Raw genomic sequence first — 20,721 nt, 5'->3', positions numbered from 1 at the left:
CGCTTGCAAGCCTTGTCTCAACCGATCTCTCAACCCCGAATACGACCCTGATGACGAGAACGGCCGGCTCGTGCTTGCGCCCCTCTCATCGCCCACCCTAACCCTCACCTTGTACACTTAATTTCAAAGTGCATCGAAGAGAACTCCCCTTCATCTTTTGAAACTGTCTGATCAATACTCTCTGTTGTAGATATAACGTCCGATTCGTAACTTTTTTTTCCCCTTCAATCGTTCCTCTATTTCACTGTATTTTTTTTTTTTTTTTTTTTGTTTTTTGTGTTTGTATCTCTCTGCAAATTGAAAGGAAGAAAGGGAAGCAAAATGAGACATTTGCTTTTGCTTCGAGATTCCGTTACTCTTTTTTTTTTTTTTTCATTTTATCTTTAATAAAAATTATCTTGTTTTCAGTTTAAAATCATCCGTTTATTTTTATTTTTATAACTTTTATAATAATAAAATTTCAATTTAGCTTAACACGTGAGCGCCGTTTACCACTACGCTAGTTAGAAAAGATAATAGTAGCCATATTTGTTCGTTAAGAAAGAATACGGGCTTTTTGGACATATATAGAAAGTGAAATTATTTTAATCTCTTTGATATAAATACATGTTTTTTTTTCTGGAGTTGGCTCACCCGTTATGTGAGAACTTCTAATGACACTCCAACGCACCGTGGCCATTGTATCCCGACTCTATTTGTTAACAACTTGCTCTGTCTAAGTCCACATAGCATGATAAATGGAAAAATACAAAATATATATGAAAATGAAAAAGAGGTGTTGTGTCTCCTTCCATGCCATGAGAATGAAGAAAGAACGAAAGACTTTAAGGACGTTGCCGTCAGACAAGTTGGAAACGACCCGCTCGTCTGGGCTTTGGGTTGAAATTGTGTTTACGGGAATCAAGATACCTGGTGATATCAGTTCCTCTTCATCATTTTGTTTCCCTCTAATATTACGCGCTAGTTCTCAACTAATTAATTTCTTAATAGCCAGTTGTGTGTTGATAAAATGGTGATTTTATGTTGCCTTGCTTTGTTTGGCTTTGCCCAATGGTCACTTGCAAATATTGATCTAGGCAAGTTTGATAGAACCGCAGTGATGACTTTTGTCCTCATCATTTTCCCCTTGTGTTATACCATTCTCAACTAATCAATTCTCAATTGCAAGTTTGTTTATTTATTGGTGAACAATGAATACGCGTATTTGTGTTGCGTGCGTGCTTACGGGAGAGAGAGGGAAAGGGTTAGGACAATGGAAACTTTTCTCAAGTCAAAAAGTAGAGTCAATAGTGCTTAATATAAAAATGGCCTTGCGCCATCCTGTTACAAATAAGATGAATAGAAAAACCACATTAAAAGAATTAACTATCTAAGCAAAGAAGTATTTTATGGACCAATGTTACAAACTTAACAATTTTACAAAATTTAATCCATCAGAAATTACAAAAAGTATGGTTAATTCATAATTAATTGATTTTCAAACACAGAAGGATATGTAGTCTATTAACAATACATGTAGAAGGTGAAGAGGAGATGAGAAAGAAAGAAAAGTAGGGTGAATTGGTGATTGACGTTTTTCTCGAACATAGAAGAATATTTTGGTTTTGGTCAATTGATAATAAGAGGTGTACACCAAGTCAAAGAGAGGGTAAAAATAACTCTATCAATTTTCTTTTATGTAAAATAAAGTAACAGTATAAAATTTTTTAATTGGTGCAATACAGTCCTTTGATTTACAATTTCTCAAATTTAGATGCAATCATTTTAAAGAAATTATCTTTTAATTTATAGATGACACTGCATCTGTTATGTTCTAAGAAACACCAGTTATCAAAACAAATGGTGAATGGTACAAACATCAAAACAATTACAAGCTACGTAAGGAGTACACCGCATCTCCTAATTTGTAACCTCTACTTATTGCTTTCTTGCGAAATGATGAAAATGAACAGAAAAGTTTTAAGATTTGATATCTTGGGAAAAAGTTCTAAATGATTATGACTGTCAAAATTCAAAAGAATCGACAATTTTTGAACCAGTATGAAAGAAAACAGGGACAACGGGAAAAGAAAATAGAAAAAAATTTAGCCTTCTGCTGCACATGGTAGACCAGTAACGAGTTGCTTGGGTGCTCCGAGTGCGACGAGCCACGTGGAGCAACAAATTTTTTTCCCATGTAATTCTACGTTCAAAGTTGCTCTGGCTGATATTCCTCAGTCTCTGTTTATTGACATCGCTCTTGCTTCCGTACACTCCAGGCTCTTCTCTCTCTCTCCCTCTCTCTCTCTTTGTGGTTTTGTTTCACAGTTCTAACTGGTTAGTTCTGTTCTCTTTTCAGTAAGAGAAATCAAAAGAGGGGGAAAAAGGAAATTGTGGAAATTAAAGAAGAAATTATGGGCGAGACATTTGCTACCTCCATTGCATCAAATATAGTGTCGAAACTCCTCGAGTGCCTGTTTGCTCCCATTGGACGCCAATTTGGGTACGTGCTACGCTACAAGAGCTACATCAAAGATCTCGAAAATGGAGTCAAGGACCTGGAGACTGCGAGGGAATGGGTGCAGAGCTCCGTCAATGAAGCCATGTATAACGGAAAACCTACACACAAGTATGTTGAGAATTGGTTGACGAGTGTGAAGGAGGAGACTGAGAAGGCAGATAACTTGTTAAACTGTAACAAAGTGCAAAAAATGCTTGCTTCTGTGGGTGGCTTCCCAACCCTGTGGTGCGCCATCCAATTGGCAAGAAGGCGAAGAAGATGACTCAAGTCATTCAAGGACTCCATAAGGAAAGCAAAAATAGTATCTTCCAAAAGGTCTATTATGAGAATACTCCCATAGGAATCGTCACTGCTACCACTTCTACTGGAAGATCTGCTAACGGGAAGGAAGATGTGCTGGAGTCGAGGGCTTCAATCACAGAGGATGTAATTAAGGCTATAATTGATGACAAGGTCCGTGTGATTGGGGTGTATGGACCAGGTGGGGTTGGTAAGTCCAAGCTTATGGAGGACGTAGAAAGGCGAGTTAAAGAAGAGCAGTTATTTGATGTGGTTGCCACGACAAATGTATCACGCAATCCAGATCTAAAAACAATTCAAGCAGAAATCGCTTATGCACTAGGTCTGAAGCTAGTGAATGAGGAAACTACTCGTGGGAGAGCAGATATTTTGTGCAAGAGGTTAGAGGAAGATTGTGAGAAAAAGATTCTCATAATTTTAGATAATTTGTGGACAAAGCTAGAGTTGAAGGAAGTTGGAATCCCTTGTGCATACGATAATAAAGTAAGAGGCTGCAAGCTGTTGCTAACGTCTAGATACCGACATGTCTTGTACATTGAGATGGGTTCTGATCAGGAATTCCGACTCAATGAGTTAGAGCATGGAGAAGCACGAATACTTTTTGAAAGGACAGTGGGGGACAAAGTTAATGACCCTGAATTTAAGAACTTGGTGGATAGAGTGGTCGAGAATTGTGGAGGCTTGCCTCTTTTGATTCTCTCGATGGCAAAAAGGTTGAAGCGAGGAGACTTGGCTGAATGGAGGAATGCTTTGACCAATATAGAAGGGTCGAGGGTAAAATCAATAGTGGAACTAAATTACAATGACTTAGAAGATGAGAGGATCAGATCATTGTTCTTAATTTGTGCTCTAGACTCTGGGAGATCTTCTATAAGGGATACCCTAGTCTACTGCATGGGTTTGGGTTTATTTAAAGCAATTAGCAAGACCATCGAAAATGCTAGAGATAGATTGATTATAGATCTACGTTGCCTACTGAACTCTTCTTTGTTGCTAGGTAGTTATGACCTAAAAAAGTTGAGGATGCATGACTTACTTGTTGATGTGGCCATCTCTATGCATGACAAATTTATTGACACGGAATGGAACGCCTTGATTGGGAAAAAGGATTTTGGGTTTAAAGAATGGTCAAAGTATGATCTTAAAAAATGCACCGCAATGTCCTTCCATTATGTTGGCATTGCAGAACTTCCTAAACAATTGGATTGCCCAAACATGAGGATTCTTCTGTTATTCGAAAACAACCCATTTCTCGAAATGCCTGACTCATTTTTCGAATCTATGGAGAAGCTCCAAGTCTTGGACTTGACTGGCTTATCTTTTACCTCTCTACCGTTGTCGATTGAGTTCCTTGCAAACCTGTCATCACTATGTCTTGATCGCTGCCATCTGAAGGATGTGACCGCTCTTAGAAAGCTGAAAGGACTGCAGTTCCTAAGCTTCCTCAAGTCTACAATTGCTCGGCTGCCCAAAGAAATGGGAGAACTAATAGAATTGAGATTTTTGGACTTGAGAGACTGCACCAAGCTCAAAGTTATTGAACCCGGTGTGCTTGAAAGCTTGGTTAATTTAGAAGAATTGTATATGCAAAACAGTTTTGATCAGTGGGAGGCTGAGGATGAAACCCCACGAAGCAACGCTAGCCTCGCTGAGTTCAAGAACATGAATAAGTTGAGCACTTTATACATTGCCATTCCTCATCCAGCCAATCTCTCAAGAGACCTGCCATTTGGGAAACTATATAAGTATAAAATCCTAATGGGGGACGTTTGGGATTGGTCAGTTGAATACGAAGAATCCAGAACTTTAAAGCTCAAGCTAGATTCGGGCAATCTTCTTCATGAAGAGTGGGTGCAGAGATGTTTGCAAAGAACACAAGATCTCCACTTGGCAGGATTGCGAGATAATCACAGCATACATGATTTGTGCTCCGAAGGTTTTCGCGAATTGAAGCATCTTCACATACGAAATAGCCCCTCACTTCAATACGTTGTTCACTCCACAGAGGATATCCAGTGCACTGCATTTACGAGATTGGAATCGTTGTTTCTCGAGAATCTAAACAACTTGGAGAAGATTTGTGGTGGCCATCTTGCCCTAGAATCCTTTAGCAAATTAAAGATCGTGAAATTGGATAACTGTAGTCAAATCAAACATTTGTTTCCTTCGTCCATGATGAGAATATTCTTGCAACTAGAAGACATTGAAATAAGTAGATGCCACTTGATGAAGCAAATTATTGCAGATGTTGAGGCAGATGAAGACGGAGATGAAATAGATGCTGATCCCAAAGTGAAGTCATGGAATTTGCGTAGGCTAATATTACAAAACTTGCCAGAGATGACAAGTTTCTATAAAGCCATGGGCCATTCAGTTGTACTCTTCAACAAACAACAGGTAAATTTCATGTTTCCTAAAATGGTTGTATTTTCCTCCATCGAAATCATCCTAATTGGAGAAAATTTTCTCTAGCTAGTCGTAAGATCCATGAGTTACAAATAAACATTGCCTTCAATTGATTTGGTTCCCACAAATTGTACGGACTTTATAAAAACAATTGACTTGCTGAGATATTTAGTTCGGAGATGCAATGTAAGGTGTTTCGTGTAATTTGACAAATTAATATGCATTTATCAACTATACGAAAAAAAATAAACATTTAGCGACATTTGGATAGTTTAGTATTTTGTGTTATGAAGTGTTGATTTTATTCGAATGTGATTACTTAAAAATTTGATTTATAAACACATTGTAATATTTACTTTAGAGAAATCTCAATTTGTTTTTTATATGTGGGTGCGTACTATTGTGATACGTTTTGCCTGGGTATTATAAAGGAGCCTAATAGCACATATAAAGATTTTTTTTTAATTAAGACAAACTAATGATTTAATTTTTCAAAATGTAATTGCTATGTGATATTTGAATGCATAAAAACATCTATATTAGTTAATTACATCTCACTTCATATGTGTTAGGTTAGCACCATACGATGTATCAATTTTTTAAGTAATCTAAAAGTTTATCATTGCTTTGTGGTTTAGTGTATACATATACAGTTATGGATATAATCGTAACTTAAAGAAAGTATATAATTTATAAAGTTAATATCCTGAAAAAAACTCAAACTGGTACATATGTAACAAATTTATCACAAGCTAATTTTTTGACCGTCAAAAACCCCAAATAGATACATCTTTTACAAATTTACGATAAATTGGTACACTTATGACAAATTTACTCTCTGTTAGTTTCTGTTAAATTTTACTATCGAATTGCTAAGTTTAATGACACATGATAATTAATTTGGGATTTTACTCTTCGTATGTCATGGTTGTACAATTTTTGTGTTTTTGGTGGTATTAATTGAATTTAACAAAGGGTTTATTTGTCACAAATATACTATTTTGGGGTTTTTGGCAGTCGAACAAATTAGTTTAGGGTTTTTTGTGGTCAATTAGGGTACATTTGTCACATGTATACTAGTTTAGGGTTTTTCATTGTCAAAAAATTAGTTTGGGGTAAATTTATCACACGTCTACTAGGTTGGGATTTTTCAGGGTATTAACCTTAATTTATACGACCTTCATTTAGTAAGTATGGAAAATTGTAGGATTCTATTATATCCACTTGATTAAAGCGAAAAAAACAGAACTAAAAAAAATTCCGGTTAATTTAACTTAGTGACTAAGTGAAATAACATCCAGATCAATTGATTACAGAAAATTATTTTGGAATTTTCATCTTAAGTACATAAATGCTAGGGCAATTGAGACGATTAAGTTGCTGTTTTTTCTTTCTAATATTTGTAAAATGTTGGGGTAGGTAAATGGACCTCAGTGTTTGACCAAAAAAAAGGACCCCAGTGGAAATGTGGTTCTACACGAATTTCTATCATATAAAATTTTCTATACTCCTATATGTTAGTTGATGGAACTATTATGTGACAATATAATGAAAATTCAAATATAATGTTCAATAGGCCAATTTGCGTTTGTTACCCCTGGTACATTAATGAGAAGTTAGTGGAATAATTAATTTTTTTTTCTAATTATGGACCTTTTGCGGTGATCAAATCTACCAGAAATCTTCATTCTAACAACTTTTCTAATATTCCTAGTAAAATTTATGTGTGCGGCACATGTTTAAATTTCTTTTTTCTGTAATAAAATGTCGCTTGAAAGTATTAACTAGAAACACATCAAGGTTTCATTTGTGCACGTTTGAAATTAATAGGTTTTACAACTATTCTGTTAGTATAAAATAAAAAATTTGGAAACCCTTCTCTAATTTTTTAAAAAATTATGTTTATCACGCGACCCAAACCACAAAAGCATTATGGTCGACTGACGTTATTAAATTAAGCAATCCTTTTTTTTTTGCTACATAAGTTAAACTTTCTATTTTCTAAATAAACTGACTTTTTTATTACGAGGAAGCGTGTCTTAGGTCCTCATATTTTAAACCTAAATCCTTTGCTGAAATTGACTCTGATGATTATACGGCGCTGTTGTGACCAATTCATGCATGTTCTGGCCACCAATGGATCTTATGGAGATGAACCCTTTTTCTAACATTTGGTCGATGTGGCACCTATTCCGCTTTACATCAATAACAGAAAATAATGGATCTTATAGTGCTATGCATGGGGACATTCAAATCTTAGGACTACATTAGTATTTCTCTCATAAATTTATAATAACTTTTTACTTTCACTCTCTCGATAAGAGATACTTTTTTTTTTGGAACAGTTTGGAAAAAAATGTCAGGCTCAAATTACACCTGCAAATCAACTAAAAATATACTTCTTATCAGTTTATCAATTTAGTTCATAACTATTTCAAAGAAAAAAATTAAGATTGTTTTTTACACCGTCGTTTGAGATATAATATCATACTATAGTCAATGATCGAAAAATCAATTGAGTCTATGCCATGAATTTCTAAAATTTAGGCATATTGCACAAAGTGTGAGGGTATTTAGTAACCTCAATAATTCATTTTTGTTAATATATGTCTAATAAAGTCCAAATTTGTAGTAGGTAAATGATAAGTTAGTGTAAAGTAGATAATTTTTAAGAAGAACAAGGGAAAATTCAAAATCACTGCTCTGCTTTATTTTCCATTATCTTTAGGTCTATCATGTGAGATTATTTCTTCTGTTATTATTTCACATGCAACTCGTATTCATAATTTCTAGTTAACAGTATTGTTATGAGATAATGTGGCGTCATTCACCCCTTGCAGCTAATAAAGCTACAGAATTTGGAAGTTATAATGATTGAAAGATGTCAGTTAACACAGGAAGTATTCGACCTTGAAAAACTGACAAACAATGGGGATGTTGAGATTCTATGTCAATTGACTGGATTAACTTTGAGTGGCTTACCAAGCTTGGAACGCATATGGAATAATAATCCAAGAAGAGCGTTGTGTTTCCGAAACTTAAGGAAATTGAAGGTACAAAACTGTGAGAACCTAAGGTTTCTTTTTTCTTCTTCCATGGCTAAAGCACTCGTGCAGATAAAAGAAATAGAAATAGCAAGTTGTGCACTATTGGAGGAAATTATGTATTTGCAAGAAGAATTAGAGGAAGCTACAACCATCGACACTTTAGAGATTCCTCTGTTAACCTCATTGTCTCTTGAAGAATTGCCAAATCTCAAGACATTCACTTATGGAAAGTATTGTATTCACTGTCCATCCTTAACAAGACTAACAATATCTGGGTGCCCCAAAATGATGACATTTTCTTCATTCGAAGGAAGGCAACAGTCGATGATAGCTAATATAAGTTTACAACAAGCTTTTGATTGTATCAACTCTGGCTCATCCTTGTCTGGCTTTTTCAATGAAAAGGTAAGCATGTATTTTATTTTTTGTTAGTCATTCTTCTGGTTCTAGTTAGATAATCAATTTAGTACAAAACTAGATCATTATTTGTACCAAATGTTTGGTAGTTCGTGGTGGAAAAATTTACTCGCTACTGGTCATTCCCAAAGTTGCCCCCAAATCTCGATATAATAAAATTCTGTACCAAAACTTTCAGTCATTTTACATATACAATGTTTGTACACAGGTTCTTTTTCCTAGCTTGGAGGAATTGAACCTTTCGTCCATGTGCCAACTAAAGAGGATATGGCACAATAAACTCCACGAGCAGTCCTTCTGCAAACTTGCATCCATCACTGTTGAACTTTGTGAAAATTTATCACATGTTTTTCCATCAAATTCAATGGACAAGTTGACGAACCTAAATGAAATTGAGGTAGTTGGGTGTCCCTCATTGGAAGCATTATTTGAACTGGTAAGCCTCAGCTCTGAGAAAAGGCAAAAGCCATTGGAACTTTCTGCATTAAAAAAAATGAAGTTGTTAAATCTACCAAGGTTGACAGACATTTTGAAGAGTGACTGCAAAGTAACCTTGACATTTCCTAATATGATGGAAGTGAACGTGAGGCGTTGTCATGGTTTGTCATATCTCTTCTCAAGTGCCACGGCCAAAACTCTTCATGAACTTGTAGTGCTTGATGTTTCTTGTTGCAATAATCTGCGGGGCATAATTGCGATGGAAGAAGGAAAAGGGAAAACCATAGAGACATTCAAGTTCCCTCATTTAACCAAACTCAAGCTTGATGACCTCAAGAGTTTGATTTGCTTTAGTTCAGAGAGTTGTGCCGGTGATGGGTTATATCCCCTATTTGATGAGAAGGTAACATATCCTGATTTATCTGATATGTTATTTTTCTTTGTTTTTAGAGCTTTGACCCTAAGCAATTTTACATAGTTTTCATTTATCTCTGTACATTCGTAGCTTGCATTTCCAAAGTTAGAAGAGCTACACGTTGAGGGAGTTCAACAGAAAGAGATATGGAATGATAAGATCCGTGTGGAATCCTTTTGCCGTATAAAGGTCCTCAAGGTGAAGCAGTGTCACAAACTAATGAACGTGATTCCTTCATTCATGTGGAGAAGGCTACTTCACTGTGTGGAGTCTTTGACTATTGAGAAGTGCCCATGTCTAAGAAACCTTCTTACAATGTCTATGGCAAAAGGTCTAGGACAACTCCAATATCTTAGTCTCGGTGGTTGTGGAGAGATGGAGTACATTGTCGCCAAAGAAGAAGAGAAACTTGAAGAAGCAACCGACAAATTTGTAATTCCTCAACTTGTCACTCTGTATCTTCACAACATGCCAAAACTCATAAGTTTCTGTCAAGGGAAGCATATTTCAGAGTGGCCCTCCTTGAAAAAATTTATCGTTAAAGATTGTAAAGCTGTGGAGGTGATTCTAGGAGATGCTTGTCGTAAAAAACTAGAGGGCAGCATTCCAACACAACAACCACTTTTACTCGTTGAAAAGGTTTGCACTCATTCTTTTTTAATGGTATATCTAGTTTGTTATCCCGATGGTTTGAGCGAATACAACGTAAGGATCTGTGGGGTCACTTATGATGACTTATCATTTCTTTTACAAATCTTTGATCTAAAAAAAAGAAACATCTCAAAGCTACTTCTTTATTACAAACATATTGAAATGTATATCAAAACTTTTTCATAAGTTTCAAAAACTTAATCTTTTTTCTTTCCTTTTCAAGCCTTAGACTAAATTGTGGCTGAAGTACAAACATTAATGAGAGGCTAAGCTTCAATTAACAACTTTTAATTAATCTAGAGTCCAGAAAATGCTAAATAGTTCAACATAAGATCAAGGATTAATGACACTATGAGTTCTAAAACTTGTGTTGGTTCGCACTTGAGTTTTAAAATTTGCACAATTGATGCATTTCAAGACTTGTTAAGTCCATCCCTTTTTTGTAGAGAAATTCTGCATTTTCATCATATTTTTAGTCATGCATGGCCTTTAACGTGGTGATGGAGCTTCCTCAAGCACAAAGGGAGCTTTTTGACTATTGCCATATCGAAAAATTGAAAAAAAAAAATTAAGAACATACTGAAAATTAGAAAGAAAAATCATATGAAACTGGCAATAAAAAAAGTCCTACCAAAGATCACCAATCAAGGGGGGAAGGGCTGCATAGGGAGCGCCATTGTTACTTCTCTTGAGCGCCACTACTGCTTCCCTTCCTACCGACAAGGACTAACAACCCTCCCCCTGAACAAGCAATGGCTTGTTACCGCCCTTGCCAATTTGGGTGGGGGCAAGTGTGCTCACTCACGTGGTGGCAAGGAGCCAAGTTTGGCAATTGCTATTGGCCTGGCAAGGTTGCCAAGTGCCCTAGTGGTGACCTGGGGAACAGTTGTGGTCCTTACCCACGCAAAAGCCCTAAGGAACCCCCCTCCCCTATACCTTGTTTTCTTATATGTAATTTTAAATTTTTTGTCACCTTTCTTAATGCGGCATCACCACATTAGCACCACATTTTTACAATTAAAAAAAGGAAAATTTGATAAAAAAAAATGCCATCTATACTTTCCGTCCTCTGCAACTAATTTGGGCAACGGAAAGACTCAAATCCTGAACCGAAACAAGTTTTACTAATAAAGAAAAAAAAAAAGGTTTTAGTTCTTAAACATGCCAAATTGGAATAAGATTTAGGAGTCATTTTGTCACTATTCGAAGTTAATTATAAATATTGTGACTGGAAAATCATTCCACAAGACCTAAAACATATTTATGAAATGCAATCAAGTCATAAAATTTTCAGTTGGTGCAATGAACTCTTAAACCTTTATCAAAAAGTGCAATCTAGCCCCAAACCTTTCATTTGGTGTAATTAAGTCATAAATTAAATACAAACAATTGCAATTTGAGATTGCTACATAGGCAATCTAAGTTATTGTGTACTAAAAGAACTTAATTATGCTTTTTAAAAATATTTAAGACTTAAGGAAGCCAATCGAAAGGTCTAGAACTTGACTACATTTCAAATACAAGATTAATACTTCCAACACACCTTTATTTCTTGATTATGACTAAAATTGCAAGTAGTTGACATAATATTTTTCACTTTCGGGTCAAACCTAGTTAGCTTAATCAAATGCTAATCAAAGGAGCTTTGGTGTAAAATTGGAATCATGGTCAACAAATCTGCATTCCTAGCTCCACACAAGCCAATATTTTCTTTGCTAAATACATTTTCTGTAAATAACTCAATTGCACTAACATGAAATATACAATTCAATGTGCTTTCATTCACTATCACAAAAATTTGAGGAGCTTTTTACTAGGTGTATGATACATATGTTAGCAACTGATAATATAGAATGAAATTGCATAGCAAGGTTGGTTTAGAATCATAAAATCCGAAGGGTAATCAAATAGCAATAAACTAGGGAGGGGGAGAGAGAGAGAGAGAGAGAGAGAGAGAGAGAGAGAGATGCCAAATTAGGTGAGGAAGAAGAAACACAAAATAGGCAAACTCATTAGTCAATGAATTCATCCTCAAAACTGAAGAAAATTAGTATCTTGGCCAATATCATAGGTAATTAAAACAAGAGTTCCTTACCAAAAGAAAAACAAGAGTTCAAACTAAGCAAGCATAAATAAGACAAATAAATAGCAAGGTGGTTGAAGAATCATGTCATATATCAATCTCCACAAAAGAGAGATTTGGATATGCACCTTGGAAATATAAGGCTATACAAAGTATTTTAATACAAATTTTAGCGTCGCGAATTTAAAATTCTGTGAATGATCAACAAGAGAAACTACGTTCCAAATTTTACTAAATTTCAGAAGGTGTTTTTATAAATTCATCCAGATTAGTTGGTAGAATTTGCTCATTTCACTATTCCCACAAACAGAGTCCTTATCTAACTCTTGAAGATGTTGAAAGCACATATTCATGCTATTTTGTTCAAAAGCAAACTAATTTTGGACTGTTTTCTTGTCTTCCTTGCAGTTTTTGATTGAATCTATTCAATTCTCACTAAAATTGTTGAAATATTCTCTTAAACCACTACAATTTGTTTAACCTCTTCAAGATTGTTAAGGATTTATAGTAATCACATTCATAGCAATAGTCAAATTACTCCAAACAGTCAACATTATTAGAATAGCATGATAATCATAATAATAATAATTGCCATACCAATCAACATAATAACCTTGATAAGCCCTACTCTTTTCAAATTTTGATATGTCAGAGCTAATAACTATTGCAACATTATTCAAAGAGAAAATTTACCAAACATAGGGTGGCTACAAATTAGCAAGCATGCCAGCTGAAGTTTCAATAGGCATGGATGCCATATATCTTCATGAGCATATCAAATCAGAAATGCAAGTGCAGCATCTAAAATACGTACCATAGAGTTGGCCCTTGGTCTAGAATTGTTGCACAACAATAATACATATTTAAAGTGAAGTTCTCATACCAATTAATGTTGAAGAGATCTAGCTCAATGACCAGTTGATGAAGAATAGATCTAGATCCAATACCAACTAATGTGAAATGAAAGCATGAAGAGAGTTAGGTTTAGATGAGGAAAATCATATAATAAGAAAAAAAAAAGATGGAGAAACTAAAGAGAGATGAAAGAGATAGAAAGGCAAATTCCAGTGGGGAAAAAGATACGTCAAATAGGAAACTTAGTTATCAAATGATTCAAATCAATTCATCATTAGAACTAAAGAAAAATATTTAATTGGTTTATATTTATAGGCAACTTTAATAATAGTGATCAACTATTAACATAAATAGATCAAGATTAATATCCTTAGTCTTGATAATTTCGAATAACAAACTTATGAAGAAACAAATCAGCTAGTGACCGGAGAATCCCATACAACATCAATTAAACAATACATACCTGCACTCACCATCATTTGATTTAATTGTTGCATTATTTTCTTCAGTATTTGATTCATTTCTTTGAGTATATACTTTGTCGGAGAACTTTTGAAGTGCAAGAACCATGAAGCATGGGTTTGTGCGAATTGGTTTCTGTTTTGTCATTTGCACTTCAAAGAAATGGGACAGTATATGGGCTATTGTGTTTTTGAATGTTGTAATGAGCTAAATCTAAGATAGGCTAAATTTGAGGTTCGTGGGAGACAAATTATGCATGAAATGAATATGGTTGTCTAACTAAGAAGGCTATGGTTATGTCACTGCTTAAACATAATGCTTGATATTTATTAAAAAAAAAATTCTTTCTACTTTAGAATTATATGACAGGAGAATGAATTTTAGAGGGTGGCATTTGCTAAGGGGTGGCATTTGCTAAAAGGAAATAATGTACATTTAGTTTTCTTTTCTTTTTATTCTTTGATAATGTCCATCTTGTGATTTTCTTTGCTCTTGAAATTAAAGTATTCTCTATTTTGAGGGAATAGAGAACCGGCTCTTATTAATTAAATTGAAAATGATAGGTTGAGTTTCCTAGTATGGAGTCGATGAAGATCTTGCACATGGATAACATGGAGAAGATATGGCTTGATGATCTTGATTCAAATGCCTTTGGCAAACTCAAGATACTAGTAGTGGAGTATTGTGAGAAAATTTTATCCATATTTTCATCTTATAATATGCTTGCAAGATTTCAAAACCTAGAGAAGATGATTGTGACCGATTGTGGATCCTTAGAAGTGGTATTTCAAGTCCAAGATTTTGAATTTAGCGAAGCTTGTTCTAGGAATACTTTTCAATTGAGAGAACTAGATTTGGTGCGGCTCCCAAAAATGAAACACGTGTGGAGTGTAGTTCCTCAAGGAGGTCTTACCTTTGGACGTGTACAACGCATGATGGTTAGCAAGTGTGAGAGTCTCAAAAGTTTATTTCCAAGCTTGGTGGCAAAAAGTATGACACAACTTGAAAAACTTTTAGTATGGGATTGTGGGGTGGAGGAAATTATCTTGGGGGAAGACGGAGTAAGGATAAACTCAGGTGATCTCTTCTTTTGCAATTAACCGACTTGAGATTACATGAATTGCCGAAATTGAGGAGCTTCTACCGGAATAGTCATACTTCAGCATGGCCACTCTTGAAGCAATTGCAAGTGAGACATTGCGGCAAGATGAGGACATTCTCATTTACTTGTGAATTTCAAAGTTGCCAAGGTACAACTACCGGGGAGAACCAATCTGCAATCTTTTCTTTTGAAAAGGTATTGCCCTTATTAATGATTCTAGCTCTTTGCTATTGTCTTCATTGGTTTATGTGCATAGCTCTTGGTGCATTGTTTTTTCTCTATGAAATTGAAATTGTCAAACATTTCATGCTTGTTGATACTCGCCTAACCACACCCGTAAATTGCTTAGAAATTTAAAGATTGTTTGCAATTAATTACTTCTAGCTCATATTATTTGGTATATAAGTCTATTGATCCGAGCTTTTACTTTGAAGAAAAACACTTTATATTAAATTAACTTGCATAGATAGTCATGCTTCTAATGAGTCGCTCATATCTTATAATTGAGATTTACCTATTTAATTTATTTTGACTAACCCCATCCACCAAAAAAAAAAAAATTAAAAATGGTATTATGTTCATTTGGCATATTGCTACCATAGCTACAAGACAAATTTCCATCTTCGAACACCTTGAACATGGTTGGTAATTATCAAGCACCGCGGATAACTTACTTATCTGGTCACATGTTAATAATTTATTAATAAGCTTTAAAAGGGACAAACTACTTTCAAAATCACCAACTACTTCAATAATTTACCAACTTTTATTATTTATGGCTCATCAACATATTGGAAATTACTAACTTTATTTGAATTTGCCTAACTTAATTTGATTAGTGTACCAATATTCGTCGCATTAAGGCTCTATTCATTTCACAAAAAATGAATGTTATGGAAAACATTTTCCAAAAAATGATTGTTTGTATCATTTACAAAATGAACGAACGGAAAAACATTTTCATAGTCTATAAAAATATTTAGACATAAGCTATCATTCATAGAAATTTTTTTCAAAACATTATTTTTTTATAAAATACAAACTAATTTTAGTTACTTACCACCTCATTATCTTGTTAGGTTTGGAAAGTACCAACATTCCAAAATTATAGACTACTTTAATAATTAACCAATATTTATTCTTGTGACAAGCCAACGCCTTTCAAATTATTAACTTCAATTTGAAATTATAAACGAAAATCTAATTGATGTATTAACAATTATCAAATTAAGATACCAATGGATTCTACTCACTTGACCAACTTTTTATCTTATAGATCTTGAAAACTACTAATATAACTTTATACTTTTGAGATAACCAACTATGTAAAAAAATCTACCAATGTTTTATTCAAATGGCTGACCAACGGTTTTGAAGTTACAAACATTTAGTCGAAATTACCAAACTTAATTTGAGTGGTATATTAGTGATGTACCAACATTGAATTAGGTTCCTTTCTAACCGCACGAAATGCTAAAATCATTCGTTTATTTGGGGTCATATAGTTTTGGTTTGTTTCTTTGCTCATCTAATGTTTCACTTTGCTTTTGTATGAATGAACAACTTGTCTTTGTTATTTACTCTTTTTCCATGGTTATATTGTTTTTATCGCCTTTTCACTCATGTCCTGTCAATTCAATTTTTCTTTTCTTTTCCCAATCATTTGTTGCGTTTGAATGCATTCTTCTCAAAGTTAAGGAAAGATGAAACCATATGATACTTATGATCTGTAGCAAAACAGATCAAAGAAGTGCAGCTTCGAAAACAATGCGCAACATTAATGCAACATCTTATTATTGAGACACATACTAACTATAAAATTAACATGATTTGTTAAAATAAGCAAATGTTATTTTGCCTTTTGGATTTAATTAGTTGACAATTGAAATAGCTAAAGTATCATTGACTAATAACTTTCTTTATCCAATCCATGGAATATGTTGTGATTGAATTGGGCACACCACAAACAACAATCATCCCTCGTATGATGGTCATCAATGCTTGCCCGTCTACTTCTGAAAAGTTGTGTTTCTCATTTTTTTCCCTAAACAGAATGACATTTTAGTCATTGGAATTTGGGAAAATTCCAAATAAGGACCTGAAGTGAATATATTTTCTCAAATAAGAACCCAAAGTGAACTTTGTGTCAAATAAGGACCCGAAATGGATTCATTGTTTCAAATAAGGACCTGAAGTGAATTTTGTGTCAAATAAGGACCCAAAGTGATCAAGTTAATCTCTATTGAGGACCTTAGCTTGTCGGCAGACATTTTCCGGTGATTAAAATAGGGGCAATTTTGTCAGAAATTTGTGATTGGAAAAAAAAGAGAGAAAATTCTAAGTTAATTAAGTTTAGGTTATTCATTTAGATGTTTATGTTTTCTTCTTTCTTCTCCCCTGCTGCTCCTTAACCAAATAGCTGCCTGGTCATCATCATGACTCGATTCTCGTCACTCCTCGCTTTGCTCAACTGGTAGAGAATTTGGGTCTCCGCAAACAAATAAAGAAGAATCTGGTTTTGTTCTTGTTTTTGAATTCGTGCCTTAACCAACAGAGAATTTGGGTCTTCGACTTTGCAGAGGATGGGTACAAGGAATGGGGAGAAATTTGGTCTTTGACTTTGCAGATAATGGGTACAAGGAACGGGGAGACCGTAAAAAACCTAGGGTTTTTTTTTTATTATGTTTTAGGATTTGTTATTTTTTCCTAGATTTTGTTTGCACAAAATTGCCCAAACTCCGGTCGTTGGAAATGTCACATGCTTGATAGTGGCGAATATTTGGCTGACCAACAAGCTTAGGTCCTTATTTGGAATTGATTCAACCACTTTGAGTCCTTATTTGAGACAATGGATCCACTTTAGGTCTTTATCTGACACAAAACTCATTTCGGATCCTCATTTGAGAAAATTGGTCTACTTTGGGTTCTTATTTGGAATTTTCCCTTGGTTGGTGGCCTAATTAAATGGATTACCTCCTGCAGGTCATTCCACACTTGGAGGGATTGACATTATCAAGGGAGGATGTTGCGATGATGCCCCAGCATTTTGTCTTTCGTAATCTCAGAGAGCTGACTTTGGCATGCTTCCATGTCGCTTTTCCTTCCAACTTCCTTCTCCGCAGATTCCCCAATCTAGAAACGCTGGTTGTGGGATTCAGTTCCTTCGAAGAGATATTTGTAGAAGATTCGTCTGGACATGGGGGAGCGACTCCTTGTGCAGAACTAACTGACATGGAAAAACCTCTCCAGGTACTGCGAAGTTTGAGGCGACTTGACATGTATAAGCTATGTAACTTGAAGCAAGTTTGGAAAGATGGCTCCTTGATGGCTGAAATTCTCAAACAAATTGAAATTTTATGGGTTGTGGAGTGCCCAAGTTTATCAATCGTACTTCCATCCCCAACTTCATTCCAGAGATTGACGGGTTTAGGAGTGCAAGATTGCATTGGTTTAGTTCATATGGGGACTTGCTCAGCAGTGACAAGTCTGGTCCACCTTTCTTGGCTAACCCTAAGAAATTGTGGTGCGATGGAATACGTGGTAACAGATGATGGAAATGGAGCAGAGGAGATCTCTTTCCCCAAGTTGCGGCAATTGAGACTTAACGATTTACCAAGCCTTCAGAGCTTCTCCCCCACTAACTACACCTTCAGATTCCCTTCGTTGGTGCGTATTGTTGTCATGAAGTGCCCCAAGATGAATATATTCTGCAAGGGTGCCTTGAGGACACCAAAGCTAGATAAAGTATTCCTCTCTGATCGGGATTATGAATGGCGTTGGGAGGGCGACCTTAATACCACCATCCAAACCTTGCCGACTTGCAACGATCCACTCCGAATTTAGTAGGACAGGTAAATCTATGTGCCTAATCATGTCTACCTGAATATGGTGTCAAAAGTAAGAAATTTGTGTTCTTCGAATTCTATATTGGCTCATACAAAGTCAGTCTTTCTTAAAAGAATGTTTGACTGGGTTTTAAAGGAATTGTCTCATGATTCGACAATTAGGGCCTGTTGAGCACTTACTTACCCATACATTCTAGTTGTTTGATGAAATGCTTAGCATGACCGCTGTTAGTGCAGCTTTGAAGATTGTGAGGTTTTATGATATGGGGATGTATTCTTACCCACCTCTCTGGTTAATCTTGAGGATTGTCAATAGTTAGACATGTCTTGCAGACAATCTTTATTTCTTTCAGGTGTCGTGCTCGTTACGATCTAAGTGGCTGCTTTCATTTGCTAGGAAGTGTCTCCTGTAGGAAGATTTTTTTTTTTTTTTTGATCGAATCTTGTAGGAAGATGTTGAATGGAGCTTTTTGTAACGTGTTCACTGATAGTGTTCTAATCATGGTGTTGATGCCTCTTGAGATGGCATCTTTGTGATGACATGTGGTACTCACAATGGGCAGGTGCTTCATTGAATATTTCTTTCTTTTTCTAGTTTGGAATGTTCCTCTATGTCATTTCCTTGGTAATGTTACTGGTGTAGCATAATGGTTGGAATGGGGGGCTCTCTATCCTTTATCGAATTGTATAGAGATTTTGTGTGAGTGTTGGCTTTTGTGCAGCATCGTTTAACACCAAGTTGTTCTTTGGAGTTGGACTATTTGGATGACGACAACAGTAGCCATACGCTGACCAAAAGGGGAAGAAGTCCAAGAATCCACGAAGGAGGTGAAAATGGACTCGCTCGAGAGGGAGGGAGGGAGAGAGCATGGGGGTTGCTTTTCGAATGTGAAAGGAGGTCAACGAGCGGTAGGGGGACCCGACAGTGGCCCATAGGAGGCGTAGGAGTCGGCGGAGGGGAGGCAACAGCGGCGGGCACAACGACGCAGTTGACCGCAGTTGACCGCTTCTTCCAAGCTCGCGGTCAACCCGCTCCCTTCTCTCAAATTGAGGTTTTTGCCTGTCGCCTGCCCATGTGATCATGCGCGCTTTTTTCGCCGTAGAATCTATTTTTTGGCATAGAAGTGCCCTTCGTCTTCTTCAGGCCTAAGTCAATGTTGTCACTTGTCGGTATTTTACTCTTGTTGTTTCGAGCGAACCTTTGATGTGCCCAAAAAAAAACCTGTCTTTCGGAGGATGGTTCGCAGAAAAACTGAGAAGCATTCTTCACAATGTTTATTCTGCTCAAACCTCGCAATTTGAACGACATGATGTTAAATTTTGCGCGTAATCTAAAGAAAACATGGTCGTCTACTTGGAGTTCTCTTCTTGTTTTCCTTTTTAGACTTGACTCCGGTAAATTTCTTTTCTTTTCTTCGAACCAAAGTTTTAGTCTGCCTCTTGAGTTTGAAACTCATGCAAGTGACGAGAAATACATGCCACAGCAAGTTTAGTCAGAATATTTCGTCAGTTTTTTTTTAAAAGGGCTGCTAAATTAAGATAAAAGTCTAACTATCTAAGTTATCTGTCGCTCTATGGAATTTAAATTTGGTGTTGCTTACTAAGCGTAGCAGGGAGGGAGCTAGGGCAAACTAAGCATATCAACTTTCCAACAAAAAAATTTCTTGCATCGCATATGGTGTTCTACACGAGTATCAATCTTGACATATAGCGCCCACAGTTTGTATGATGTACTGTATTGTCTTTGCTGCAGTTATCCTTATCTGCAACAAAATTACGTGATCCAAACGTCACGTCAAAGGTGAGAAACTTCATTGGCATTCTCAGTGGACTTGGGTATATATTGGAGATGAACCACCAACTTACATGCACAGCAGAACCATCAAACCAGTCAACAAATGGCAACAAAATCATTCAAATTCATCCCTAAGAAAATTCACTGCAGCGTCCAGCTCATTAAGAGCTCGCAATATTTACAAATTACCCATTCCAATAATATCCAAACATGTCCCAACAACCAGCAAATCAATTATACATTGTCCCCTTATCATGGGTTATCAAAACCCCACTCAAATGAGTCTTAAAGTAGCACACCTTGTGATTAACACAGCGAAGTCAGCAAAATCCAGAACAAAATCAGAACATTAAAGGCCGAAATTCATGATTATTTAGTAAGTAGTAGACTTGAAACATATCTTCC

The 20,721-nt window shown here is 35.7% G+C and overlaps 1 protein-coding gene across 1 annotated transcript; it reads left to right on the top strand.

Annotated features, from left to right (window-relative positions):
- The first annotated feature begins 2,758 nt into the window (after nucleotides 1-2,758).
- Nucleotides 2,759-5,272, top strand: LOC120290652 (disease resistance protein At4g27190-like). Its single transcript, XM_039307003.1, has one exon. The coding sequence runs from the start codon at nucleotides 2,759-2,761 to the stop codon at nucleotides 5,270-5,272; it is 2,514 nt and encodes an 837-aa protein (XP_039162937.1).
- Nucleotides 5,273-20,721: the final 15,449 nt, after the last annotated feature.

Source organism: Eucalyptus grandis, chromosome 2 (assembly GCF_016545825.1).
Source record: "Eucalyptus grandis isolate ANBG69807.140 chromosome 2, ASM1654582v1, whole genome shotgun sequence".
NCBI lineage: Eukaryota > Viridiplantae > Streptophyta > Magnoliopsida > Myrtales > Myrtaceae > Eucalyptus > Eucalyptus grandis.
The sequence above is the reverse complement of the archived record's forward strand: the minus strand, read 5'-3'. Positions and strand labels throughout refer to the sequence as shown.

Coding starts and splice junctions, on each gene's coding strand:
- LOC120290652 (XM_039307003.1), top strand. CDS start 2,759: ATGACTCAAGTCATTCAAGGACTCCATAAGGAAAGCAAAAATAGTATC.